General features: G+C 55.9%; 1 protein-coding gene across 4 annotated transcripts; it reads left to right on the top strand.

Moving 5' to 3' along the window:
- The first annotated feature begins 1,729 nt into the window (after positions 1 to 1,729).
- On the top strand, positions 1,730 to 25,532 carry MARK4 (microtubule affinity regulating kinase 4). 4 transcript variants are annotated; one of them, XM_051989405.1, is made up of 19 exons: positions 1,732 to 2,037; positions 4,013 to 4,057; positions 6,169 to 6,369; positions 7,444 to 7,497; positions 7,836 to 7,884; positions 8,108 to 8,173; positions 8,392 to 8,462; positions 8,614 to 8,670; positions 11,042 to 11,278; positions 11,882 to 12,001; positions 12,422 to 12,521; positions 13,273 to 13,382; positions 13,716 to 13,875; positions 19,516 to 19,733; positions 20,214 to 20,317; positions 20,736 to 21,008; positions 21,179 to 21,258; positions 23,419 to 23,463; positions 23,910 to 24,065. In XM_051989405.1, the coding sequence occupies exons 1-19, from the start codon at positions 1,987 to 1,989 to the stop codon at positions 23,972 to 23,974; spliced, it is 2,106 nt and encodes a 701-aa protein (XP_051845365.1). In that variant the 5' UTR covers positions 1,732 to 1,986; the 3' UTR covers positions 23,975 to 24,065. The 4 variants fall into 4 exon arrangements, with proteins under 4 accessions (XP_051845363.1, XP_051845364.1, XP_051845365.1 ...); XM_051989403.1 differs by lacking the exon at positions 21,179 to 21,258 and having other exon boundaries at positions 1,730 to 2,037; positions 23,910 to 25,532; XM_051989406.1 differs by lacking the exon at positions 4,013 to 4,057.
- The last annotated feature ends 1,169 nt before the right edge of the window (positions 25,533 to 26,701 follow it).

Below are 26,701 nucleotides of genomic sequence, written 5' to 3'. Positions count from 1 at the left end.
TTGAGTAACTCGGGGAGCCCCCGGAGCGCTCCGGCAGCTTCTCCTTCCCGGCCCGTGGAGCCCGGGCCCACGCCGCCTCCCACCCGAGGTGTGCTCCCGCCCCGTCCGCTCCCATTCAGCTTTTCATTATAAACGGGCCAGGCGGCAGGAGCTGGGCCTTAGGGGGCTCTGCGAGCCCCTGCCCCTCCTCCGGGGCTCCCCTGCTCTGTGAGGAGGGAGCGGGACGGGCTGGTCTCCCAGGTTCTGAGTCAAAGGCCCAGAAATCTCACTTCCCTTTTCTGGACTTCCATTTCCCCATCTGCAAATATGGGGCAGAGGATAAACTGGGCCTGGGGCCTGGTCCCGGGCCCGGGGCGTGGGGACCCTGCCCCTCCACTGGGCCCCACTCGCTCCCCACAGCCTAGCTGGAGAGGCCCCCAAAGTCCCAGCCCGGGCCAGCTCCCCCTCAGCTTCATGCAGCTGCGCCGGCCTCCCTCCGGACTCCCAACGGCCTCCCTCCAGCCTCCCTCAGGCTTCCCTATGGCCTCCCTCGGGCCTCCCTCCGGCCTCCCTCCAGTCTCCTTCTGGCCTCCCTCCGGCCTCCCTCTGGCCTCCCTCTGGCCTCCCTCCGGCCTCTCTCCGGCCTCCCTTCGGCCTCCCTCCAGCCTCCCTCTGGCCTCCCTCCGGTCTCCTTCTGGCCTTCCTCGGGCCTCCCTCTGGCCTCCCTCGGGCCTCCCTCCGGCCTCCCTCGGGCCTCCCTCCGGTCTTCTTCTGGCCTTCCTCGGGCCTCCCTCTGGCCTCCCTCCAGACTCCCAACGGCCTCCATTCCTCTCTCTGATCCCGTCTCTGTGTCTCTTCTGGTTTCTGGGGGAAACTTTCTGCTTCCACCTGAGCGTGTTTGGGGCCCAGGGGCCTGGGGGCTCTCGGGCCTTTGGCAGAGGAGGAAGGGGAGGCCAGAGAAGGGAAGGGACTGCCTGGGGGACTCCGTGTTCAGGGTGTGTCTGTGTGCATGTGTGAGCCCGTGCGTGACCATGTTTGTGTGTGTCTGTCTGTGTCTGTGTCCACGTGCATGTGTGTGTGAACCTGCGTGTCTGTGTGCGCACATGTGTCTGTGTGCATCGCGTGTGTCAGTGTGTACATGTGTGAGAGCCTGCGCCCGCGGTATTGCACACGCATGTGCCCCTGTGCGCTCTGTGTGCCCGTGAGCTGTGCCTGCGTGTGCACGTGCCTGCGTGTGCCTCTGCGTGTGCTGTGGGGAGGGGGGCGTCCTGCCTCCCTCTGGCCTTTCCCCCTCCCTCAGCCTCCCCCGGGGTCTGCGCCGGCCGCCGGCTCCCTCCTCTGTCTATCTGCTGCCTCCTCGCTCCTCTGTGCTCCCGGCTGCCAGGGGCCTGCGAGCCCCGACACATCCTCCCTCCGCCCGGCCTGTGGTGCCCAGAGGGGCCCCCGCCCTCCCAGGCCGGCCGGGGCCGAGTGGAACAAGGCTCCCTCCCGCCCCCGTTCTCTTCCTCTTCCTCCTCCTCCTTCTCCTCTTCCTCCTCCTCCTCCTCTTCCTCCTCCTAGTTCTCTTCCCTCTCCCCACTCCCCTTCCGCGTGGGGGAGCCTGCGCCTTTAAGGGCGGGCGGGGGGCGGGGGCTCGGGCTCCCCTCCCCCTCCCGCCCCCTCCCCCTCCCCCTCCCTGACGTCTCTTCCTCCCGGGCCCCTCCGCCGCCGCCGCCGCCCGGGCCGGCTCCGCGCCCCCCGGCCCCCCCCAGCCCCGGCCCCCCTCCCCCCATGGAGCCCGGGCTCCCTTGGAGCCGGGGCCACTAGGACCCTCGGGTGCCCTTCCCCAGCCCCGGCCCTCAGTCCCCCAGCCCGGGGCCGGCTCCCGGAGCTGGGGGGCCGCCCTTACCGGGACCCCGGCGACCGGGGCCCCCCAGCCTTTGTGTGGGAGGGAGCGGCCGACGGTCCGGGGGGCAGGGCCAGGGCCGGGGCCGGGGGGGGTCTCCCCCCCGGACCCTGCAGGAGAAGATGTCTTCACGGACTGCGCTGGCTCCGGGCAACGACCGGAATCCCGACTCGGTGAGTCTGCCCTGCTTGCTGGGCGCTGGCCGGCCCCGGCCTTCTCCTCCCCGTCCGCCAGAGCTCCGGGCTCCCCGGACCTGCCGGGCCTCCCGACCCCGCTTCTTTCAGGCAACCCCCCACCTGCCGGGCCTCCCCCCCCTCCCCGCAGCCCCTCAGCTTTCAGCACTCCTCATCCCCTGGACTAGGGAGCCCCCCCTCCTCCAGGTAGCCTCCCACCTTTCAGTCCTTCCTTTGCCCTGGGCCCGGGAGGGCCCCCTCCTCCAGGCAGCCCTCCCCAGCCCTTCCAGGCCTCCTGCTCCCCCAGGCCCGACCCCGTCCCCCACCCCACCCCGGGCAGTCCCTGCTGCTCTAGCCTGGTAGGCCTGTCGCTGCCTTCCGGGCAACCCTGCGCTGTTCAGGCCCGCTCTCTGGCCCTGGGAGCTGAACCTCCCCCACCCACCAGGCCCCCCCGGCCGGGGCTTCAGGCCTGCACCCCCTCAGGGCAGCCCCCATCTTCCCGGCCCCATCCTTGGCCCCAGAGCCGGCGATTGTGACCCCCCACTATGGAAGCCTCCTGGCCAATGAGAGCTGGGATTTTCTTCCCCCCACCCCCAGCCTCCAGCCACTGCCCTCTCCTCCGGACACCCTTGGGAAGGCTCCTGGCCCGGCTCCAGAAGACCCCATCTTCTCCCTGCGGGCTGGCCGCAGCTCGGGGGGCTGCTCGTCCCCAGGCTCCAGCTCAGAGGTCCCCCTGTCCCTGTCTGGAAGCACCCCGGCCCCTGCCCGTTTTCTAGGCCTCTAGCTCCTTTCAGGGCCAACCGGTCTCCTTTTCTCCTTCCTTTCAAGGCCAGCCTGAGTCCTTCTCTCCCCAGGAAGCCCCCCAGATTTCATGCTCTCCTCCCCCCACCCCCACCCCCATCCCCACCGCCCCAAGCTCCAAGGCCAACCTGGCCTCCGGGAACCTTTCTCCTGCCTTCCTGTGTGTACCCTTCTCCCAGAGGCCTGCTTTATCCCAGCCTCAAGCCCCTTCTCCCAGGCAGAACCCCCTCCCCCATCTCTAGGCCTCTTCCCTTGGTCCTGAGCACCAGGGCACTCCCATTTCTCAGGCTTCTTCCCAGGTGCTGAGAGACACCGCCTCCTGCTCTAGGCAGCACCCCGTCTCCCAGCTCTCTCCTCACTCTGAGAGCCAGTGTTCCCTCCCAGAAAGCCTTATTTTCCAGGCCCTGGCCCCTGCCTCTTAGAAACTGTCTTGTTCTGCTCTGGGCAGCCCCCAACCCTGATTCCCCCAGGGCCCAATCCACGGTTCTCCCCTCTGCGGGCTGCTGGGACCCCTTTATTAGCCCTCGGCCTTTTAGGCCTTCCCTAGTTCTGAGGTCCCAGTGTAACCTCCCCATACCTCAGTCCCTTCTTTCCCTTCTTTTCTTCCTCCCTCCCTCCCTCCTTTTCTTCCTTCCTTCCTTCCTTCCTTCCTTCCTTCCTTCCTTCCTTCCTTCCTTCATTCCTTCCTTCCTTTCCTCCTTCCTTCCTTCCTTCCCTCCCCCCTTTTCTCCTACTTTCCCTGCTTCCTTCCTCCCTCTCAAGGTCAGCCTTTAGCCCTTTTTCCTCCCCTAAGAAACCTCCCATGTTTTAGGGCAATTCTTCCCAAGATTCTAGTGTCTCTCCTCCCTGCCCCACCTCCTTCCATTTGAGACTTCCCCAGGGAAGCTCTCCACCTTCCAGACCCCTGTCTGCTCAGAGGCCCAGCTGATCCCCTCCCCTAGAAAGCTCCCCAAACCCTTCAGAGAGAGGACATCCAGTTTCCCCCGGAGACCTCAGAGCATATGGGCCTCTTCTTTCCCCCCTTTCTCTGGGCTCATCCAGGGGCCCCCGTCTTCCAGGCCTTCACTGTTTTCCCTCTGCTCCTCTAAGGCAGCCCAGGGCTTTCCCATAAGGCCTTTCCCTGGAGCTGTAACCTCTGCTTTTTCTCCCCTTTGCCCCCTTTTCCATTTCCCAGGTCTCTCCTGCCTGGGAAGGCCCAAGGAGCCTGTGTGCTTTAGAGGTATTTTCTGTGTGTCTCTATCTTCCCCTTCCCGAATCGGGAGTTTTTTCCATTCCGAGAATCATCAGGGATGTCTTCTGCTCACCTTTGCCCCCCAATCCCCCGTAGTACAAGTCTAGCCCTCCCCATCCCGCTCTCTCTCTTTCTGGTCGCCGTAATCCCAAGGGGTCATACGTCTGTGTTCCTATAATTCTCCTGCTAAAGGTGACCTGTCCCCAGGGGGCTTTGGCGGTCCATGGTTCCCCCTCCCTACCAAAGAGTGCCCCTCCCTAAGATCCAGCTGCCCCCCACTTCACCTCAGTTCCCTAGCAACAGGCGCTTCCTACCTGGGGTGCCAGCCCAGGCAGAGGGAGCTAGACCAGATGGTGCCGAAGGCAGGTTTTAGCTACCACCCCCGGGTTGGAGGTGGAGGGGGGCACTGTGTCTGGCCCCTGCCCCTTTCATTCCTGGCCCCCGTGCCCACCTGAATGCTGCCCTGGTGCTCCCAACATGGAGCACGGACTGCCGCTGGTGCTGGTTTGAGAAAGATCTCAAAGCACTTGCTTCCAGAGGGGGGGTTGTTTTGAGCTGAAGGAGACCCTAGAGATCCCCTAGTCCCGTCCCTTCCTTTTTACAGTAGAGGGCATTGGGACCCAGAGAGAGGGACCGAGTGGCCCAAGATCACCCAGAGACTCAATCTTCTTGACTCCCGGCCCAGGGCTCCACTTTGCCATTGCTCTACATCTCTCGGGGCGTATCAAAGTACTCTCCTTCAGGATCTTCGAGTGCCCTGTATCTATTCCCTAGAGGAGAGACGGGGGCCGGGGCTTATTCTGTGTCAGGGCCGAAGGCGGGTCTGAGGGCCCGTGGCGTCCTCGCATCGGTTGGCCCCGTTTGGGCTGAGACGGGGCTTTGGGGAGGTTGCCCCCCCAATAAACCAACATAACCCCCCAGAAGCGGGGTTGGCCGCATGAGGGTCTGAATGGCGGAGCCCAGTGTGTGTCTCAGGAGAAGCTGGGGCCCGCGCGCCATCTTTTCTTGCCTGAAGGGGAGAGAAGAATTCTTGAGACCTGAAATAGAGAAGCGAGGGACCTGTGGTCCGGAGTGGGGAGAACTTGGGGGAAGGGACGGCTTTTTTGGACGCTAGAAGGTTTGGGACAGGGGGAAGATTGAAAAAAATGGGGGATGAACTCTAGGGATGGAAGAAAGGGGGGATGGGGGGCTAAGCGGGGAAAGAACGTTGGCTACAGTGCCAAAGGAATCTTGGGGCTGAGGGGAAGGAATGTTGGGGGTCAGAATGTGGTACAGAATAAGAATAATGGAATCTTGGGAGAAGAAATTTTAAGGGACAGACTGTTGGAGATGGAACGCTGGGAATACCGTGGAACCCGGTGTTGGGGGCTAACCGATGGCCATTCTGGCGTGAGGAACCACCCCATGGCCTCTGGAGGAACTGGGACAAAGTGTGGGTGGGGAGGGCCCCAGATCACCCACGACCTCCTCGCCCTTGTTTTTCCCTTTTGGGGACGGAGACTCCGGCCCATGTGGGGAGGAGCTGTTGAGGGACTGGAGGAAGGTACTTGGACTTGTCTAGAGCGATGGTGATGGGCCTAGGAAGGGAGGAGGGCTGGGTCGGGGAGTCCGAGTCCTTAGGAGGAGGGAGCCTTTGAGAAAAGTGGGAAACAGGCCATAGGCACCCCCACTGCCCCCCCCCCCCCCGGCAAGTGTCTTCCTCTGTCTGCCTCAGTTTTCCCTTCTGTCCAGTGAAGGAGTTGCTCTTGGGAATCTTTCAGGGCCTTTCTAGTTGTAGCTTCGGGAGGTGTCAGACACGCAGGACAGACACAGAGGTGAAACGCGAAGGTCCACCTTCCCCGGCACCAGAGCCACACAGAGAGGGCATTTACCGGGATCGGGGACAAGGGAGAGGAAGAGGAGATGGAGGTCCTTGAAGGGCGGAGGGTGGGGGTGGGGGTGGGACTCTGGCTTTCTGCTCCCCCGGTCCCCCCCTGCCGATGCCCTAGGCCAGGGGGCTGAGTCATGGGCCCAAACCGGCTCTCCTGCCTGGGTGGGGGTGGGGGGCGGAGATGGGCGGGCCCGGGCAGGTGAGTAGCTGACGGCCCCGTCCCCCGCAGCACGGCACCCTGAGCAGCGGCAGGTCCTCGGACAAGGGTCCCTCCTGGTCGAGTCGCTCCCTGGGTGCCCGTTGCCGGAACTCCATCGCCTCGTGCCCGGAGGAGCAGCCCCATGTCGGCAACTACCGGCTCCTGCGGACCATCGGGAAGGGGAACTTCGCCAAGGTCAAGCTGGCCCGGCACATCCTCACTGGGCGAGAGGTAGGCAGGGGCAGTGCCCGCCGGGCACCCGGGCTCTTCGGAGGGGTTCGGGGGTGACACCCGCCTTTGGATCCCGACGGGGGTATCTTCGGTGACTTAGAATCCCTGAGCCTCAGTTTCCCCCTATAGAAGGTCCCCTGATCGGTCCTGCTTGGAGTGGCGTGAGCTCTCAGTGATGGAACGAATATAAAATGCTCTGCTATGCAAACGTTTTGTTTTTTGTTTTTTTTAATATTGGGGCAGTTAATGTGCAGTGGAGTCAGGAGGACCTGAGCGCAAATGTATCCTCAGACACTTAACACTTGCCAGCTGTGTGATTTGGGGGAGGTCACTTAATTCCAAATGTCTCAAGGTGTGTATGTGTGTGTGAGTGTGTGTGTGTGAGTGTGTGTGAGAGTGAGTGTATGAGTGAGTGTGAGAGTATGTGTGTGAGTGTGTGTGTGTAAGTGTGTGATTATAAATGTGTGTGAGTGAGTGTGAGTGTGTGTGATTGCAAATGTATATGAGTGAGTGTGAGGGTGTCTGTGAGAATGAGAGTGTGTGTGTGTGAGTGTATGTGTATGTGTGTGTGTGATTGTAAGTGTGTGTGTGAGAGTGTGTGTATGAGTGAGTGTGAGAGTGTGAGTGTGTGTAAGTATGTGATTGTAAATGTGTGTGAGTGTGTGTGTGTGAGTGAGTGTGAGGTGTCTGTGAGAATGTGTGAGTGTGTATGAGTGTGTATAAGTGTGAGTGTGAGGGTGTGTGTGTGTGATTGTGTGTGTGCTCATGCCCAAACGTCTCTCTCTGTATGTATACGTGTGCATATTAATGGATGAGTGGTCACATGTGAAAGGTCACCATTTCAGTCCTGGGAGGGGCTTCCACCTCAGTTTCCTCATCTATGAGATGGGGCTGTTGGAATCCGAAGCCTCTATAGCCTCTAAAGGTCTTTCCAGCTTAGAATTTGCGACTTTAAGGGGATCTTGATCCTTCCCCCCCAGAGGTCTCGGGGCCCTTGGGCCATGCTCTCTCAGGGTGTCTGGGAGGGGGCCACGAGGGGAGCGGGGGCCTTGGTCTCACCCTCTGCCCTTGCAGGTCGCCATCAAGATCATCGACAAAACCCAGCTTAACCCCAGCAGCTTGCAGAAGGTGAGTTAGAGTCCCCTCCCCCTCCCTGGCCCTACGGACACCCGTTTGTTACCGAGGGCGCAGGTGGAGACCCCGCCCCCAGGGCTTCTGGCCTCCTGGGCTGCCGGCTCGTGCTGTCCCGGGGCCTGTGGGGGGGGGGGGGGCGGCCACCCTTCCGGAGCCCGAGGCCACCCCAGGACTTTCCCCATTCGCCTCCAAATTGTCGCAGGGCCCAGATTCAAGTTTCGCCTGCGGGAAGTCACTTAACCCCACTTTCCCCTCCACTGCTAAGAAGGCTAAGGTTGGCTAAGAACCCTCGGGAGTTTTGTGTTTTAAGCGTCTTTTCCTCCCTCTTGCAGCTCTTCCGGGAAGTCCGAATCATGAAAGGCTTAAATCACCCCAACATCGGTGAGGCTCTGGGCGCTGGTTGGATGGGAAGCTGCGGGGGCCAGGGGACAGGGGGGAAGGAGAGCCAGGAGCCACTGACGCCGACCTCGGGGCTTGGGGGGCGGGGGGGGGCAGCTCCAGTGCTAAAGAGCAGCAGATCTCAGGGGCTTGGGGAGGGGACAGCTCCAGTGCTGAGGGCCAGGAGCCACCGACTCTGACTCGGGGCTTGGGGGGCTCATTGCAGTGAAGCTGTTCGAAGTCATTGAGACGGAGAAAACCCTGTACCTGGTCATGGAATACGCCAGTGCTGGTGAGACACAGTCCCGCCCCCGCTCCTTGCCCCGCCATCCCCGGCGCCCCCTGCTCCTCCTGCTCCATGGTCGTCTCCTTGGTGTTCCATCCCCGGCGCCCCCCCCCCCCCCCGCTGGCCCGCCCCTCCTCGGCTCAGCTCCCCCCATGCTTCTCTGTGCCCCCCCCCCAGCTGTACACACCCCTGTGTCTCCCTGACCCTGTCCCTGCCCCCCTCAGGGGAGGTGTTTGACTACCTCGTGTCCCATGGCCGCATGAAGGAGAAAGAGGCAAGAGCCAAGTTTCGGCAGGTGAGGGAGAGGGCGGGGTGAGGGGGCGAGGGTCTGGGAGCCCGGTGGGGGCGGGGCTGCCCCCTTCATCCCCGAGGGTGTGGGCTGGGGGGAGCGCCCTGGGCTGAGACCCCCTCGTTTTTCTCCCCTCCCCTGCGGTTTCTTCCGCTAGATCGTCTCCGCCGTACATTACTGTCACCAGAAAAACATCGTACACCGGGACCTGAAGGTGAGCCGGCCCTCGGAACCCCCTTCCTGCCCCGGACCATCCCCTGGGGTCCCCTGACTTCCGTCGCCTTCCTCCTACCCCCGTCCTACTGTTTCCTCCCATACCCCTCGCTCCGCTGTGCCGTGTGATCCCGACATATGCCAACGGTGACCTCTGACCCCCACCTCATCTATAATTCCACTGTGACCTCTGCGCTCCCCTCTTACGGGCCAAGTGAGCAAACATCTACCAGGGTCTTAGGACCGCAGAACTGGGGGGTGGGGCTGTGGGGGAGGAGAGGGTCGAGATAGAGAGACAGAGACAGAGAGAGATAGGAGGAAGGGGCAAAGAGGGAGGGGGAAGTGACAGAGATAGAGAGAGACACACCCACAGATAGTTAGGGGGAGGAGGGGAAGAGAGAGACAGAGAAATAGATATAGAAAGAAAGGAGAGAGTCTAAGCGCTGTGATCTCTGTTAAATGACAGTATTGGGGGTATCGGGGTGTCAGAGGGGGGCTTTAAAGGCAAAGTTGTGCTCGGTGGGGTGCTCAGAGGGTTGGGGGGGGGGATTTGTACCTTAGGGATGTGAGATACGGTTGGAAAGATGACAGAGAGGGAATCCATTTGTGTGAGGTTTTCTGAGTGCCGGGCAAAGGAGTTCCTTTTGTCCTGTAGAGAACAGGGGGTCACTTGAGATCCTTTTGCTCTTGTTGGCTTTTTGGCTGTGTCTGACTTTCCACGGCCCCGTGGAAATTTTCTTGGCAGAGATACGGAAGGGCTTTGCCATTTTACAGATAAGGAAACTGAGGCAGACAGGGGAAGTGATTTGCCAGCTAGTGAGTGTCTGAGGCAGCGTTTGAACTCACGAAGAAGGCCGCGGGCCTCTGGTGCCCTGTGCGGTAGGCTGCCCCCAGCGGCCCTCAGGTTCTTGAGCTAGAGAAGTAGCACGATATGACCTAGGCCTTGGAGATATGTTTGGGAATAAACAGTCGACTGAAGAAAGGAAGGATGAAGACCTGGGGCCTCACTAGGAGATTATTGAGTTGTTTTTGTTTGTTTTTTGAGGCAGTTGGGTTTTAGGAACTAATCAGGAGCCCTCAAACTTTTTAAATAAGGGACCGGTTCTCTGTCCCTCAGACTGTGGGAGGGCCGGACTAGAGTAAAAACAAAAACTTTGTTTTGTGGGCCTTTAAATAAAGAAACTTCCTAGCCCTGGGTGAGGGGGATAAACGTCTTCAGCTGCCGCATCTGGCCCGCCATCGTAGTTTGAGGACCCCTGGCACTTGTGTAAGGCCACACAGCTAGTAAGGGTCTGAGGTGGGATTTGAACTCAGATTCTCCTGACTCTGGGACTGGTTCTCTATTCACTAGTTGTCTCCCTTTTTATTTTGTTTTGTTTATTTGCTTCCTTGTTTGTTTATTTTTTACTTTTGGCCTAATCTTAGTCATGCTTGCTTTGGGATGGGGAATAGATCATTCAGTTAAGAAACAAACTATATCTTAACTGTAATACATCTTTTAACCTACAGTAATGATGAACGTCCTAAAATTAAGGCTGTGGGGACAAGACTGGGGGGACAGGGCTGCGGGGACAGGGCTGTGGGGACAAGACTGGGGGGACAAAGCCTTGGCAGAGCTGGTAGCAGTGAGAAAAGGCCTCCTGGAGAACAGATTGGCCTCTGGGAACACAGCCCCAGGCCCAGCCTGGCTAAAGTGGTTACTTTGTTCCTGGGGATTATGTGAAAGCTACAAAGTTACCCAAAGTCTTAGACACAATAAATGTGTTCTCAGGCCCCTCCCTCTTGGGGCTTCTTAGCTACATGTATCAGTTTTGTGTCCTTGGCTCAGTCCCTTTCCTCTGGCTTCAGTTTCCTCCTCTGGATCTTCTCAGCCCAGAGAGATATGGGTTTTTATAGAAAGAAAGAGATTGCTCCCCAGTGGAAGGTTCTGAATTAACCCAGAGAGCTGCAAGGGACCTTAGGACTATCTCCTGTTCCCTACCCTTCTGCTTGACAAGGGTAGGAAACTGAGGCACTGAAAGAGATGGGAAGGGCCTGGCCTAAAGTCACACAGCAAGCCAGAAGCGGGGCTGGAATTAGAACCGGGCTAAGGGCAGGATTCGTTCTACCTCACACCAGACCTAGCCTAGGTCTAAGTTCTAGGTCTGATAATGATTGCCGATCTTGGACAAGTCCTTGTTCCAGTGAGAGTTTGGGCCTGGTGCTCACAGAGCCCCTCGCAGCTCTGACCTTTCCTGTTCCAGGGGCTTTTCCATCTCTGACTTTCTCTGTCCCCAAGGTCCCAGCTGGGTTATTTCCTGTTCTGAGGTCTTCTGACCTTCCCTGATGACCTATAGGCCTGACCCGGACCCCTGTCCTCTCCCTTCCCGCAGGCAGAGAACCTGCTCCTGGACGCAGAGGCTAACATCAAAATCGCCGACTTCGGCTTCAGTAACGAGTTCACGCTGGGCTCCAAGCTGGACACGTTCTGCGGGAGCCCCCCCTACGCGGCCCCCGAGCTCTTCCAGGGCAAGAAGTACGACGGGCCCGAGGTGGACATCTGGAGCCTCGGGGTCATCCTCTACACGCTGGTCAGCGGCTCCCTGCCCTTCGATGGCCATAACCTTAAGGCAGGTGTTGGGCTGGGCCCTGCGGATTGCCCGGGAAGGAAGGAGAGGAGGGAGGGAGGGAGGAAGGAAGGAAAGGAGTGAGAGAGGGAGAGAGAAGAAGGGAGGGAGGAAGGAAGGAAGGAGGGGGGAGGGAAGGAGGGAGGAAAAGAGGGAGGGAAAGAGAGAGGGAGAGAGGAAGGAAGGAAGGAAGGAAGAGGAGGAGAGAGAAGGGAGAGAAGGAAGGAGGGAAAGAGGGAGGGAGGGAGGGAAGAAGAGAGAAAGGAAGGAAGGAAGAGAGAAAGGAAGGAGGGAGGGGAAATAAAAGGAAGGAGGGAAGGAGGAAGGGGAAATGGAAGGAGGTAGGGAGAGAAGGAAAGAAAAAGAAAGAAAAAGAAAAAGGAGGGAGGGAGGGAGAGGGGAGGAGAAAAAACAAAAGCAAAAGAAGGGAGGAAGGGAAAGAGGGGAAGAGGAAGAGAGAGAAGGAGGAAGGGAAGGAGGAAGGAAAGGAAGAAGGCACGAAGAGAAAAAGGAAGAGAGGGAGGGGGGAGGGGAAATGGAAGGAGGAAGGGAGGAAGCTCACTCGCCTCCCAGAGCTGCTATAGCTCCCTTTCCTGCCCACCACAGGAGCTTCGGGAGCGGGTCCTGAGGGGCAAGTACCGGGTCCCCTTCTATATGTCCACAGACTGTGAGAGTATCCTTCGCAGATTTCTGGTACTGAACCCAGCCAAGCGGTGTACCCTTGAGGTGAGAGCCTCGGCCCGGGTGTCGCTCTCCCCTGTGCCTCTGTTCCACCCCCGCTCCCTGCCTCTTTCTCTCCTGTCTCCCTTCCCACCTTGACTATCCCAACTCCTCATTTCCCTCCCCAAACCCTGCCTTCATTAGTAGAGTGGGGGTGTACCCCAGAACTCCCTGCCCCCCCCCCCGATTGGCACTTTCCTTGGGATGACAATAATTAGCTAACGAGCCGTGGGGATGATTACAGGGTGCTGGGGTACCCAGACAGTGCGGAGGAGGGAGGGAGGGAGAGACAGGCCGGGAGGCAGGCGGAGAACGTCTGAATTGGGGAGATGCCCATTTGTGGTGAGGAAAAGAGGGGACCCCGGACTCGTCCTTCCCCGGCCTGTTCCCCAGTTCACCGGCCTGCCCGTTTCTTTGCCCCCGCAGCAAATCATGAAGGACAAGTGGATCAACATTGGCTACGAAGGAGAAGAACTGAAGCCGTACACTGAGCCCGAGGAGGACTTTGGGGATCCCAAGCGCATTGGTGAGGGCGGCAGTGGCGCTGGGGCCAGGGGGCCCATCCATCTTAGAACCCGATTCTCAGGCAATAGACCGTTAGGTCGGAGCTGGGAAGGCCCTCAACACATGGCGCGTTAGGGTTCAGAGGGGCCTTAGAGCAGAGAACGTCACATGCAGGAGCAGCCTTAGGAAGTGGAATGTCAGATCTGGGAGGAGACATAGAACAGAGAATGTCGGACCTGGGAGCAGCCTTAGAACATGGAATCTCAGAGCTGGGAGAGGTGGAGGGGTCTTAGAACATGGAATGTCAGAAGTTGGAGGAAGCTTGGAATACAGAATGTCAGAACTGGGAGGAATGGAGGGAGTCTTAGAACGTGGAATGTCAGATTTGGGAGGGAACTTAGAATGGAGAGCTGGGAGGGGGCTTAGAACAGGGAATGTTAGAGCTGGGAGGGGGCTTAGAATCAGAAATATCAGAGCTGGGAGGAGGCTTAGAACAACGAATGTGAGAGCTGGGAGGGGGCTTAGAACAGGGGATGTGAGAGCTGGAAGGGCCTTAGAACAGGGGGTGTGGAGTTGGGAGGTGGCTTAGAACAGGGGATGTCAGAGCATGAGAGAGGGAGGAAGAGATTCATTAGAGGTCCTTCGGTGAACTGAGGGGAGGCTTGAGACTGGCACCCGAGGTTCCGTGGCCTCTCAGCTCTGCAGTTGGGAGGAGGTCCCGGGGGGTTGGAGGGCTGGACAGCCAAGTTGAGTCCTTCTCCTTCTTCCTCCAGAGGTGATGGTGAGCATGGGCTATACTCGGGAAGAGATCAAAGAGGCCTTGACGAGCCAGAAGTACAATGAGGTCACAGCCACCTACCTCCTGCTGGGCAGGAAGAGTGAGGTCTGTGGGATCCCAGGGGCTCCAGCAGCTTAATGGCCCGGGGTGGGAATGCCAAGGAGGTGGAGCAGATTACTGAGGGGGAGGGGGTTCTCCGGGGAGGGGAGCGCAAACACAGCTCACTTTCATTAATCAGCATTTATTAGGCACCTACTGTATGGGAGGTATATATAATAGAACCAGGCACTGCTTAAGTCCTGGAGATGCAAAGACCACAAGAAAGAGTCCCCGCCCCCAAGGAGATACACAGTGAGAGTTTCGCAGACGTGAGCCCGAGCCTCACGAGGTAAGTAAGGAAGCAGCATTTGACTGAGACTCTCTTCTCTTGCCCCCCAGGAGGGTGGGGACAGGGGCGCCCCTGGGCTGGCTCTTGCTCGAGTTCGAGCACCCAGTGAGGCAGCCAATGGCCCCAGCAAAAGCTCCAGCTCCAGCCAGAACAAAGGCCAGAGGAGTTCTTCATCGACCTATCACCGGCAGCGCCGGCATAGCGACTTCTGTGAGTGACCTTCCCCTTGCCGTAACCTGAGCCTTTCCTGGGGCCACCCCTGCCCCAATCCTTCCCATCCTGGGTCATGAAGCAGACTTTTCTTTTATTCATAGGGAGGAATGGTCCCACTGTGCGATGGTAGGAACAGTCCCATTGTGGGATGTCAGGAATGGTCCCACTGTGTGATGGCAGGAATGGTCCCACTGTGATAGCAGGAATGGTCCCATTGTGGGATGTCAGGAATGGTCCCATTGTGGGATGTCAGGAATGGTCCCACTGTGTGATGGCAGGAATGGTCCCACTGTGTGATAGCAGGAATGGTCCCATTGTGGGATGGCAGGAATGGTCCCACTGTGTGATAGCAGGAATGGTCCCATTGTGGGATGGCAGGAATGGTCCCACTGTGATAGCAGGAATGGTCCCATTGTGTGATGGCAGGAATGGTCCCACTGTGATAGCAGGAATGGTCCCATTGTGGGATGGCAGGAATGGTCCCACTGTGATAGCAGGAATGGTCCCATTGTGGGATGGCAGGAATGGTCCCACTGTGTGATAACAGGAATAGTCCCATTGTGGGATGGCAGGAATGGTCCCACTGTGTGATAGCAGGAATGGTCCCACTGTGTGATGGCAGGAATGGTCCCATTGTGGGATGGCAGGAATGGTCCCACTGTGTGATGGCAGGAATGGTCCCACTGTGGGATGGCAGGAATGGTCCCACTGTGTGATAGCAGGAATGGTCCCATTGTGCGATGGCAGGAATGGTCCCATTGTGGGATGGCAGGAATGGTCCCACTGTGTGATAGCAGGAATGGTCCCATTGTGGGATATCAGGAATGGTCCCACTGTGTGATGGCAGGAATGGTCCCATTGTGGGATAGCAGGAATGGTCCCACTGTGTGATAGCAGGAATGGTCCCATTGTGGGATATCAGGAATGGTCCCACTGTGTGATGGCAGGAATGGTCCCATTGTGCAATGGCAAGAATGGTCCCACTGTGTGATGGTGGGAGCCTAGGACCCAGAGGCATCAAGCCTGAAATTCTCTTGATGCTGGCCACAGGTAGCTAGGTGATCTTAGAAAAAATTTAAGAAGAGTTAATATCTTTCATTTTAAAAAAACCCACGGTTTTGTGTGTGTGTGTGTGTGTGTGTGTGTGTGTGTGTGTGTGTGCATTCCATCTATGAAAAAGAATAAAAAAGCAATAGGGGAAAAGTCACCAAGAGAGAATTAACCAACTGAGCTCAGAGTATATGCCAAGTTGCACTCATAGCTCCTCACCTCTTCAAAGCAGGAATTATAACTTCTTGTTCTTTTTTTTGGCTGAAGCAATTGGAGTTAAGTGACTTGCCCAGGGTCACACAACCAGGGCGTGTTAAGTGTCTGAGGTCAAATTTGAACTCGGGTCCTCCTGACTTCAGGGCTGGTGCTCTATTCACTGCGCCCCCCCCCCCCCCAGCTGCCCCAGAATTACAATTTCTTTCATCCTGACTCTAATGACAGCATTCACTTTCTGGGCTTGGAGATTTGCTTTTTCACTGTCTTTTGTCCAGTTACAGTAGTGTAACATGTAAACAACATCATATGTCGTCTGTCTGGTTCTCGTCACTTTGCATCAGTTTATTTAAACCTCCCAGGTTTCTCTAGATCCATCACCTCGGTCATTTCTTTCGGCACAGTGCTATTTCACGAGATTCATGTACAATCGTTTGTCGGGCCGTTCCCCAATCAGCGGGCTTCCATTTGGCTTCCAATTCTTTGCTACCACAAAAAGTGGTTGTCAATACTTTGGTGTGTGAGGGGTCTTTGTCTTTCTTTCTGGTCACTCTTGTCCCTTGGGGTGTGTGACCAGCAGAAACGCCTCCAGGTCAAAAGGTCTGGACATTTTAGTCACTTCCTTAGCACAGCTGCAAATTGCTTACCAGGATGATGAGACCAGGTCATCACTCTACCGATATTGTATTGATGTGCCCGATTTCCCACAATCCCTCCAACACTGACCTTTCCGGTCTTTGCCAGTTTGTTGGGGTAGAGGGGAAACTTCAAAGTTGTCTCAATCTTCACTTCTTTTGTTATTAGTGATTTGGGCATTCTTTCATACGCTTGGGGATAGATTATTTCTTTTGTTGTCATAACAGTAAAGGATTTAGCACTTTGTCTAGCACGTAGCAAATGTCATCTATATTAGCTATTATTATTTTTAAAACTGTTCATATCATTTGATCACTTATCAATAGGGAATGGTTTTTGTTTTGTGTTTGTTTTAGTTATAGATAGATCTGGGGCATCTGGCCCTGATCGGAGAGATTTGATGAAAAGTCCCCCAATTGACAACTTTTCTTCATATTCTAGTTGCATTAGTTTTTCTTGCAAAAACGTTTGTTATTGTTGTTCAACCATTTCACTAATTTTGAATTCTTTGTGACCCCATCTGGGGTTTTCTTGGGTGAGAGTGGTATAAACATTTCCTTTTTTAGCTCATTTTGCAAATGACAAAACTGAGTAAGTGACTTGCCCTGGTCACACAGCTGAGAAGTGTCTGAGGCCGGATTTCAATGGAGGTCTTCCTCCCTCCACTGCACTGTCTAAATGTCCTGCAAAACCTTTTTACTCTCTCAAAAGCAAAATGATCTGTTTTCTCTTTTATCATTACTAATAGTCCATGTTTAGTTTTAGTTAATAATTCTTCCCCTAGGCTTAGGAGGCAGATCTCAAACTATACTATATATAGTATATACTATACTATACTATAAACTATATTATATACTATATTATATTATACCTTATTTAGTATGTACTATAAACTATATTATATACTATATTATACTATACTATATTTATTATATACTATAAACTATACTATATACTATATATTATTTACTATATTATATTATACTATATTTAGTATATACTATATACTATATATTATATACTATATTATACCATACTATATTTAGTATATACTATAAACTATATATTATATACTATATTATATTATACTATATTTAGTATATACTATAAACTATACTATATACTATAATATAAAGTTGTAATTGTCAAAACAATTTGGTAGTGAATAAAAAGAGGGGTTGATCAGTGAAACAGATTAGATACACAACGTACAGAAGCAAATGAACATAGTAACTTATTGTTTCATATAACCAAAGAACACAGCTACTGGGGCTAGGGGTCATTATTTGACAAAATCTGTTGGGAAAATTGGGAAATTATTTGGCAGAAACAAAGTTTAGACCAGCCTCTCCCACAATAATCCCAAGATAAGTTAAAATGAATACATAATTTAGATATCAAGAATGACATGACCAAGCAAATTAGTGGAGTATGGGAGAAAGTATCTGTCAGATCTATGGATAGGGAAAGAGTTCATAAATAAACAAGAAATAAATTCAGTGTTGATTATGTAAAATTTAAGTTTTTGCACACGTAAAACTAATGAAGTTAAAATGAGAAAAGAAATCAATCCGTTGGGGGAGAGTCTTTGCAGATTTCTCTGATATTAATTTCTAAGTTATATAGAAAATTGATTCAAATTTATAAGAATAAGAGTCATTCTCTTACTGATAAAAAGTCAAAGAATATGAATAGGCAGTTTTCAGAAAAAGAAATCCAAGCTGTCAGTAACTGTATTAAAAAAAAAACACTCTTATAATTAGAAATATGTAGAATAAATACCTCTGAGGTTCTACCTCATACCCATCAGATTGGCAAAGTCAACAAAAAGGGAAAATGCCAAAGGCTGATGGGGCTGTTGGAGAATAGCCATATTCATGCATTGTTGATGGAATCGTGAACTGGGAAGCAATTTGGAACTATGCTGAATCAGTCAATAAGCTTGATTAAGTGTCTACAGTGTGCCAGTGCTAAGTGCTAGGGATACAGAAGAGGTAAAAGATCGTTCCTGCCCTTGAGAAGTTTATAATCGAATGAGGAAGACAAGATGCGCCCAATTTCATATAAACAAGTTATGAACAAGATAAATGGGAAATAATCAACAGAGGACAGAGTAGAATTCAGAAAAATTGGGGGCGAGGTGGCCCAGTGGATAGAGCCCTGAAGTCAGGAGGATCTGAGTTCGAATCTGGAGTCAGACACTTAACACTTCCTAGCTGTGTGTCCCTGGGCAAGTCGCTTAACCCCAATTGCCTGAGCCCTCCCCCCCCCAAAAAAATGGAAAGGCTTCCTATACAAGGTGGGATATTAATTAGGACTTGAAGGAAGCCAAGAGTCAAAGATGAGGAAGGAGAAACTTCTGTGTGTGGGGGAGGGCAGTCAGTGAAAATGTCCAGAGTTGGGAGATAGAATGTCCTGTTTGTCCGGTGTCACCGGATTGAAAGTATATGGTAGGGAAATGTAAGCAGCTGGGAAGGGTAGGGAGAGTGGAGTGAAGGGGGCACTAGGTTATATATAAGGAGTGCCAAATAGAGCATTTTGCATTTTTGTTACTCCATACTATTTTCTTTTTCCAATTAGTTATAAAGATAATTTTCAGCATTCATTTTTGTAAGATTTTGATCTATTTTTTCCTCCCTCTCTTGCCTTCCCCTCCCCAAGAGAGCAAGAGATCTGATCTAGATTTTGCACGTACAATAATTTAAAACTTATTTCCATATTAGTCATGTTGTGAAAGAAAAATCAGAACGAAAGGGAAAAACCACGAGAGAGAACAAGCAAACAAACAAAGGTGAAAGTAGCCTGCTTCCGTCTGCGTCCAGTCTCCTAGTTCTCTCTCTGGATGTGGATGGCGTTTTCCATCTCACGTCTGTTGGAGCTGCCCTGGATCCTGCCTTGCTGAGAAGAGCCAAGTCTGTCATAGCCGCTCATCACCCAGTCTTGTTGTTCCCGAATCCGCCCTTCTCCTGGTTCTGCTCGTTTCCCTCAGCATCAGTTCATCTACGTCCCTCCAGGCCTTTCTGAAATCCTCCTGCTGGTCGGTTCTCATTGGACAGTGATGTTCCATCGCTCTCGTAGAGACTGTTCCCAGTCTGACGGGCCTTCCCTCGGTTCCTCATCCCCGATAGCACGAGAGCTCTTTGCATTTGGTCCCAGGGGGTGATGGGAAGCCCTGAGCTCTGGTGTGAGTCTCTGTGGGTGAGACCGTTCCTAACAGTTCCCGAGACAAAGAATCGGAAACCGAGGGGACGCCCGTGATCCCGAGGGGGATGTGACGTAGGAAATAACAAAGGTTTCCGAAAAGCCCGAGAAGAACTCTGTGAACTGATGCACAGTGAGCGGAGCCGGAGAACGCTGATGGACATCGCGCAGGCCGACAGCTCTGAGACTGCTCGGCACAGGGAGCGCGGCTCCGAGGAGAGAGGGAGCCCGCCTGCGGCCTCCAGCCGGTGCCCGGGACGGCCTGAGACATGTTTCTGGGACGCGGCCAGTGTGGGAATCTGTTTTGCTTGACTGTACATGTTTGTAACTGGCGGTTGTTTTTCTCACTTTCTCAGCTGGGAAGGGAGGGAGAGTGAGGAGCTGGAAAGAAAATATGATTCAAAACAAAGGAATTCTCCCCTACGTCGTGGCGGAAGGCGCTGTGTCCGGGTTTTTTGAGCGTTAAGACTCGGGCCCCGGGCTGGAATCCGGACAGGCTCCAATCGGGGGCTCACCGTTCCTCCTCTTCCTTGCCAGGTGGCCCCTCCCCAGCACCCCTGCACCCCAAACGCAGCCCCACGAGTACGGGGGAGACGGAGCTGAAAGAGGAGCGGCTGCCGAGCCGCAAGACCAGCTGCAGCACGGCGGGGGGCGGGAGTCGGGGCCTGCCCCCGGCCAGCCCCATGGTCAGCAGCGCCCACAACCCCAACAAGGCCGAGATCCCCGAGCGGCGTAAAGACGGCTCGGGCACGCCCGTGAGTAGGGGCAGGGGAGGCTCGGGGGAGGCCGCTCTCTTCCGTCTGTCCCTGATTGTCCCCTGAGCCCCAGGCTGGCAGCGGAGGCTCTGGCCCTTTCCCTCCAGCAAGCACACTTCTTTCTTTGCCTTTCTGAGCCTAAGTTTTCCCCATCTGTAAATGGGGCCGATACTAACTCAGGCGCCCTACCTTGCTCTGAGGATCAAGTGAGCTATGGAGGTAAAGCCCTTTTCAGTTGCTTCCTAGCTGTGTGGCTCTGAGCAAGTGATTTCCCCTCTCTGAACCTCAGTTTCCTCCTTTGTTAAAGAGGGATAATTCTCGTCCAGCCCTCTTACTTTGATTGGAGAGACTCGAGGACCGTCACCCAGAGCAGAATTCAGGGTGGCTGCTCCTTCCGGGCCGTTAAAGGGTGACAGGGTGGGAGGAGGACGTGGCGGCCGGGAAGTCACCACCCCCTCTGACCCATCCTCTCTTTATCAGAATAACCTTCCCCCGAGTGTGATGACTCGTCGGAACACGTATGTGTGCACGGAGCGTCCGGGGGCGGAGCGCCCCTCCCTGCTGCCCAACGGGAAGGAGAACAGGTACCAGGCAGGGCGCCCGGAGGGAGGCGCAGGGCAAAGGCCGGGCCAGGCGCTGGGACCCAGCAACGGCGCCGGGGCGTCCCGGGCAACCCTCAACCATTCTAACGGTCCTCTGCCACGGGGGCTTCTGCTGAGGGGTCGTCTCCTCATCGCTATCTTCATCAAGGGGATGGTAGAACAGGGGGTGTCAGGGCTGGGAGGGGCCTTAAAGACCATCCAGTCCAACATCCCCCGCCCCCAACAAGTGCCCACCATTTTGCTCAGAGGGCCCTGGTCCTTCCCAGAAGTCCTAGCACCTGGAGCTTTGGGGTTCAGTGGGCCAGGCTCATTTGATCCAGCCTTTCAGGGGAACAGGGCCCTTCCAAAGATCCCGGGGCAGGCTGGGTGCCGGGCTGATGGCCGCCTCTGTCTCCTCCAGCTCGGGCCCTCCTCGAGTTCCCCCAGCTTCTCCCTCGAGCCACAGCTTGGCACCCCCCGGGGGCGAGAGAAGCCGCCTGGCCCGGGGCTCCACCATCCGCAGCACCTTCCACGGCGGGCAGGTGCGGGACCGGCGGGCAGGGGCGGGAAGCGGGGTCCAGAACGGGCCGCCCGCCTCCCCCACCTTGGCCCACGAGGCCACGCCGCTGCCCACCGGGCGACCGCGACCCACCGCCAACCTCTTCAGCAAGCTCACCTCCAAACTGACCCGCAGGTAGGAGCGCCGGGCCCGGGGAGGGGGCCCCGGGGGTGGGGGCCGGGCGCGCCCGTCGGGCTGCTAACCTCTGCCTGTCCACGCTCTCCTCCTCCTCCAACCAAAACAACTGTTTCTCCCTCCTCTTCTTTCTCCTCTCTCCGTCTGCTACTCGCTCGGTCCCGCTGCAGGGTCACCCTCGACCCCTCTAAACGGCAGAACTCTAACCGCTGTGTGTCTGGGGCGTCTCTGCCCCAGGGATCCAAGATCAGTAAGTGGGGCCCGGCCCGTTCTCTGTCTCTGTGCCCCCGCCTGCTGGCCCAGCTCTCCTGTCTCTCCCGTGCCCGCTCCAATGGCTTTTCCCATCCTGCCCGGCCCCCCTTGTCTGCTGGCCGCCTGTCCCTCTCTGGCTAGGGGAGTGTGAGCGTGAGTGTCTCTGCTTCTCCTGGGGGCTTCTGTGTCGCTCTGCCTCCTCCGTCTTTCTCTCTTGAGACTGAGCTCTCCACCTCTCATTCTCTCTCTCTCTCTCCATCTCTCTCTCTCTCTGTCTCTCCATTTCTCCCTTGGGATCTGGCTTACTCTGTCTCTGCTCTCCCCCCATTTCTCTCTGTATGTCTCTCTCTCTCAGGATCTCTCGTCTTTCTCTCCTAGGATTTCTTTGTCTCTCCATCTCTGTCTCTCTTTATCTTTCTGTTTCTCTCTGTCTCTGCTTTCTCCCCATTTCTTCCTTTTCCCACCTGTCTTTCTGCATGTCTCCGTTTCTCTCTCTTGTCTTTCCTGGGGTTTCTTGTCTCTCTATCTCTGTCTCTATCTTTCTGTTTCTGTCTGTCTCTCTCTCTCCATGTCTCTTTCTCTCTGCTCTTGGGGTTTCTTTGTCTCTCTCTGTCTCTCCCTTGCTCTCTCTTGGGATCTCTCCATTTCTTTCTGTCTCTGGCTCCATGGGATTGCTTGTCTCTGTCTTCCTTTCTTCCCCATCCCCTCCATCACATACACACACTCACACACACACACACTCACACACACACTCACACACACACACTCACACACACACACACACACTCTCACACACACTCACACACACACACACACACACACACACACACACTCACACACACACACACACACACACACACGCTCTTTCTCTCTCACTCGAAGAGGACACTAGGATAATGAAGGTCCTTATTAACGGCCTGTACTGAACTCCTCTAAGATTTGCAGAGGCCTTATCTGACCCGATCTGAGTGTCACCACAGCCCCGGGAGGGAGGTGCTGTTATTATGCTCATTTTCCATTTGAGGAAACTGAGGCAGACAAGTTCAGTATTTGTCCGAGGTCACCCGGCTAGTGACGGCATCAGGATTTGAACTTGCAGGTTCCGGGCTCAGTGCTGTCTCCCCGCCCCAGATAGCTGCTCCGTGACCTAAGAACCTCTTAAAGAAAATGAGGATGTTTAGTGGGAAGACTGGGGGTCTGCCCGGATGGGGGAGAATGGGGGGAGCAAGGGGAGGGGCACGGGAGCCGTCCCGAGCGTTGGAGGGGCTGACATTTGGAAGAGGGGCCACCCTGGACAGAACCAGGAGTCATGGCGGGCAGTTGCCGGCTTGAGCTCAGGTGATCCTTCCCCAACCTTGGGGTTGTCCCAGAATGGAACGGTCTGTCCCGAGGGGTGGCAGTGGTGTGGAACTAGTCAGGAAGATGAGTTCAAACCCAGCCTCCCACACTTTCTGCCTGTGTGACCCTGCACAAGCCACTCCACTCTGTCTGCCTCAGTTTCCTCATCTGTAAAATGAGCTGGAGCAGGAAAAGGCTTTAGTATCTCTGCCAAGAAACCCCCAGAGGAGTCACAGAGAGTGGGACACAGTTGAAAGCCACTGACCACAGCACCGACCTTGAAGGGGGAGGCTTCCCCCTTGCCCTGAGGGCCGCCATTTGTCAGAGAAGTTGTCCCCAGCCTCCCCCCGCCCCCAGCTTCCCCTTCCCACCCCGTTCTCTCTTCACATTTGGTGCTGTCTCTCGCTGTCTCTCACTGTCTCTCACTTCTCTGTCTGTCACTGTCTCTGACTCTGTCTCTGACAGTCTCACCTTTTAGCCCCTCCTCTCTCGGTCCTGACTGTAGTTCACTGGGCTGAGTCCAGGGATCCCTGGACTTCCGATTGTTTGCCAGATCCCCCTCCCCCGCCCTGCCGCTCCCTCCCATTCCTGTCTCTCTTCTGTCCAGTAAGTTGGCCGAATCCAGCTAACGCGGGGTGGGGGCGGGGGCCGGGAGGGCCGGGGCCTCCACCCCAGCTTTCTCCTGGAGCTAAGCAGCCGGGAAGCTGGGGGAGGGGAGCAGGAGCCGGGAACCCTTCTTCCCACACCAGGAAGGGCTCTAGCAAGAGAAGCTGGGGAGAGGGCTGCATTCTGTGTGACTCTGCTCCCTCCCCTCCATCAGGGTCGCAGACCAACCTGAGAGAATCGGGGGACCTGAGGTCACAGGGTAAGTGCCCCCCCTTCCCCACTCCCCATCCACCTCCCCCCGCTCTTCCTGGGGACCCCCGTGTGGCTCCTGCCAGTCTCGGGGCCTAGAGTCAGCTCAGACTGTTCCCAGAGGTTCTAAGCGCCTGTCCTGGCTTCCTTCTTTCTCTCTGGGACCCGGGACTCGTGTTTCTTCTTTTCCCATCGCACTTTTTCCTTTCGCTTCACTTTCTCTTCTGCTTACCCACTTCCTCTTTCCCCTCAATCCCTCCTCCTATAACCTCCTACATCTTTCTCCCCGCTCTCTGCTCCCGTGACCTCCCATTTCTCCCACCTTCCCCACACACTCTCTCCCCCTCACTCCGTCCCCCTGCGACCTCCCATGTTTTCCCCTCCCCCTTCCCTCCCATGATCCCCCCCGTCTCCCAGCATCCCCTCACACCCCCCTGTCTGCTTGGTCTCCTGCAGTAGCCATCTACCTTGGGATCAAGAGGAAGCCACCCCCCGGCTGCTCCGATTCCCCTGGAGTGTGAAGCTGACGAGCTCGCGGCCACCGGAGGCCCTGATGGCGGCCCTTCGCCAGGCCACGGCGGCCGCCCGCTGCCGCTGCCGCCAGCCCCAGCCCTTCCTGCTGGCCTGCCTGCACGGTGGGGCCGGCGGGCCCGAGCCCCTGTCCCACTTCGAGGTGGAGGTGTGTCAGCTGCCTCGGCCCGGCCTCCGGGGCGTCCTCTTCCGCAGGGTGGCGGGCACTGCCCTGGCCTTCCGCACGCTGGTCACCCGCATCTCCAATGACCTGGAGCTCTGAGACTGGCAGAAGCCCCCTCCGCCAGAGACTTTGAGGGGGCCGGGGGAGGGGAGCCCCCACTCCTCGCTGAAGAGCTCGGCTCCCCTTTGTCCTTCTTCCACTCCACTAATGCTGGGATTGGGGAGGGGGGAGGAGCGTTGGAGAGGGTGGCCACCATAGTTACTCTAGTCTTTTCGAGCTGGAAAAAGCCTTAGAGACCATTAAGTTCAACCCTTCCCATTTTACAGAAGGGGAGACTGAGTTTCAGGGAGGGAAGGGACTTGTACAAGATCAGATAGTTGGGGGGGCTTAGGGCCCAGTCTTCCTGCCTCCCTGTTCACTCTCCCACACCAAAGCCCAGACCCACTCCGCCCCCACCCAACCCTTCTTCCATCTCCATGGAATGAGGCGTCGAAGCGAGAGGCGGGGTCAGGTCGGACAGGTCCTCGCGCCACGGCCTGGGAGGCCGGAACCCTCGGCTCTCCTTCCCGCGTCTCACTCTTTTGACCTTGGACAAGTCCACCTAGGCCTCAGTTTCCCTCTTCTGACGGAGGAGGGAGTTAGACTTGTTTGGTCTCTAGGGTATCTCCTAGCTCTTTCCCCAATTTTTTTTTGGGGGGGATGCAGCTGGAGGGAACCTTGTAGAACCTAGATTCCCTGTTCTTCCTAGGATGGGTGGCCAGAGATGTTGCAGGAAAGCTGGGAGGATGGGGAAGGGAAGGGGGCCGGGTATAAAGAGGGACAGCGCTCCTGTCTGCCCCACCTTTCCCCCCCCCCATTTACCAAGATCTCCCACGAGGCTGAACTTTGGACTGGGTGGCAGGTTGGCTGTGAAGGCCAGGTACAACGTCCCAGGAGGAGCTTGGCTATAGGGGAAGCCCCCCCCCCCCAGCCTGAGGGCTTTTCCTTCCCTTTCCCTCCCCTAAAACCACCTCAGGTGCCCAAAACTGATTTGGATTGGACTCTCTATGGGGCGAAGTTCTCAAATTCTCCCCCTTCCGTTACCTGGTGTGAGAGGTTTGGGGGGAGATGGAAGAGGGGAGTTGGGAGGACTGGGGCCCTCCCCTCTTTCTTTCCTCCCTTCTCCTCCCTCCCACCCACCAATCAGACCCCTTCCCCCCTCCTCTTTTCCCTGGCACTTTGTACAAATCCTTGTAAATATATCCTCCCTCCTGCCTCCCGACCTCCCCTCACACCTTGTCCGCCAAGGGAGCTGCCTCCAGTTTTTAAGTTATTATGCCCCTGGTCCCCCAGCCCGGCCCTGGCCCCTGCCGCCTGTTACCAATAAAATTAGGAGATTCCCCCTGCTTAGCTGTATCCTTTCCCAACACCGTCTTCTGGGACCTGCAGGTGCTCTCGGAGGAGACCCCGGGAGAGAAGAACTCCGCTCCCTGCTCTGTGGCCACATCCCCGGGGCCCCAGTTTCTTCAGCTGAAGAACGAGGGAGTTGGACTCTGTTGTCCCCCAGCATGAGTCCTGTGAACTCTCGTTCACTAGAACACTAAGGGCAGGTCCGGGGAAATGCCGGATTGGGTCCATGGCCTGGGAGAAGGGGAGCAAGAAGCAAAAACCGGACCAAAAACGAACTCAGGTTGTAACCTTGGTCAGAAACGGAAGAGAGAAAAGTTTAGTCTTACATTTAGATGGAAAAAAAAGCGATTGCACAAGCACAGAGTGGGGGCAGCAAGGCTGACAGCAGAGTGAGAATGTGTGTGTGTGAGAGACACAGAGACAGAGACACAGAGAAAAAGAGGAAGGAGAGAGAAGGGAGAGAGAGAGATCTGGAGGTTCTTAGTAGACCACACCAGAACCCACGAGGAAAGAAGCCAGCCTTCCTTTGCCTTGTCCCATCCATTTCGGAGGGGCTCCCTTTTTTGGAAGGTCTTTACTGAGTGCAGAGAAGGAAGGCCAGGCTGGTGAGGGGAAGGAAGCTGTGCTGGAGGACTCTAGGAGTGATGGCAGCTGAGAACCCAATATGGCTGTCACAGGGGAAAGGAGTCAGACTGGTTTGAGACAGCTGCTGAGCGCCATGAGCTGGCCCTGTGTGGAGTGGGGGGAGGGGTTTGGGGGCAGAAGCTTGCAAGACCAGCCCTCGGCTGTCTGGGAAGGGGATTCCAGCCTGCCCTAGCCAGGGCTTAGACTGTCTGACTCCCAAAGTTCTTTTCATTTCTGAGGTGACTTTTCTGTTGGGTCACTTCCTCATTGTGTGATTTCAGGCAAGTCCCCTCCTCCCCCCCCATTCCCTGGGCCTTGGTTTTTCCCATTTGTAAAATGAGGGGTGTAAATCCTGGTCTTTTACTGGCCCTTCCCCCTCTCCCCATCCTTTCAGGTCGGACAGTAAAGAATTATATGTTTTTTAAGCGAGGGCAATGCTAATCTTGCCTGGTCTCCCATGAAGCCCTGGGCCGACACTGGAGTCCGGACACTCCTTTATTACACCCCCCCCCCCAAATCCCATCAGGTTCCTTACATCTCT

Source organism: Antechinus flavipes, chromosome 3 (genome assembly GCF_016432865.1).
Source record: "Antechinus flavipes isolate AdamAnt ecotype Samford, QLD, Australia chromosome 3, AdamAnt_v2, whole genome shotgun sequence".
In the NCBI taxonomy this organism is placed as follows: Eukaryota; Metazoa; Chordata; class Mammalia; order Dasyuromorphia; family Dasyuridae; genus Antechinus; species Antechinus flavipes.
This window is presented reverse-complemented; position numbering and strand designations above follow the sequence as displayed.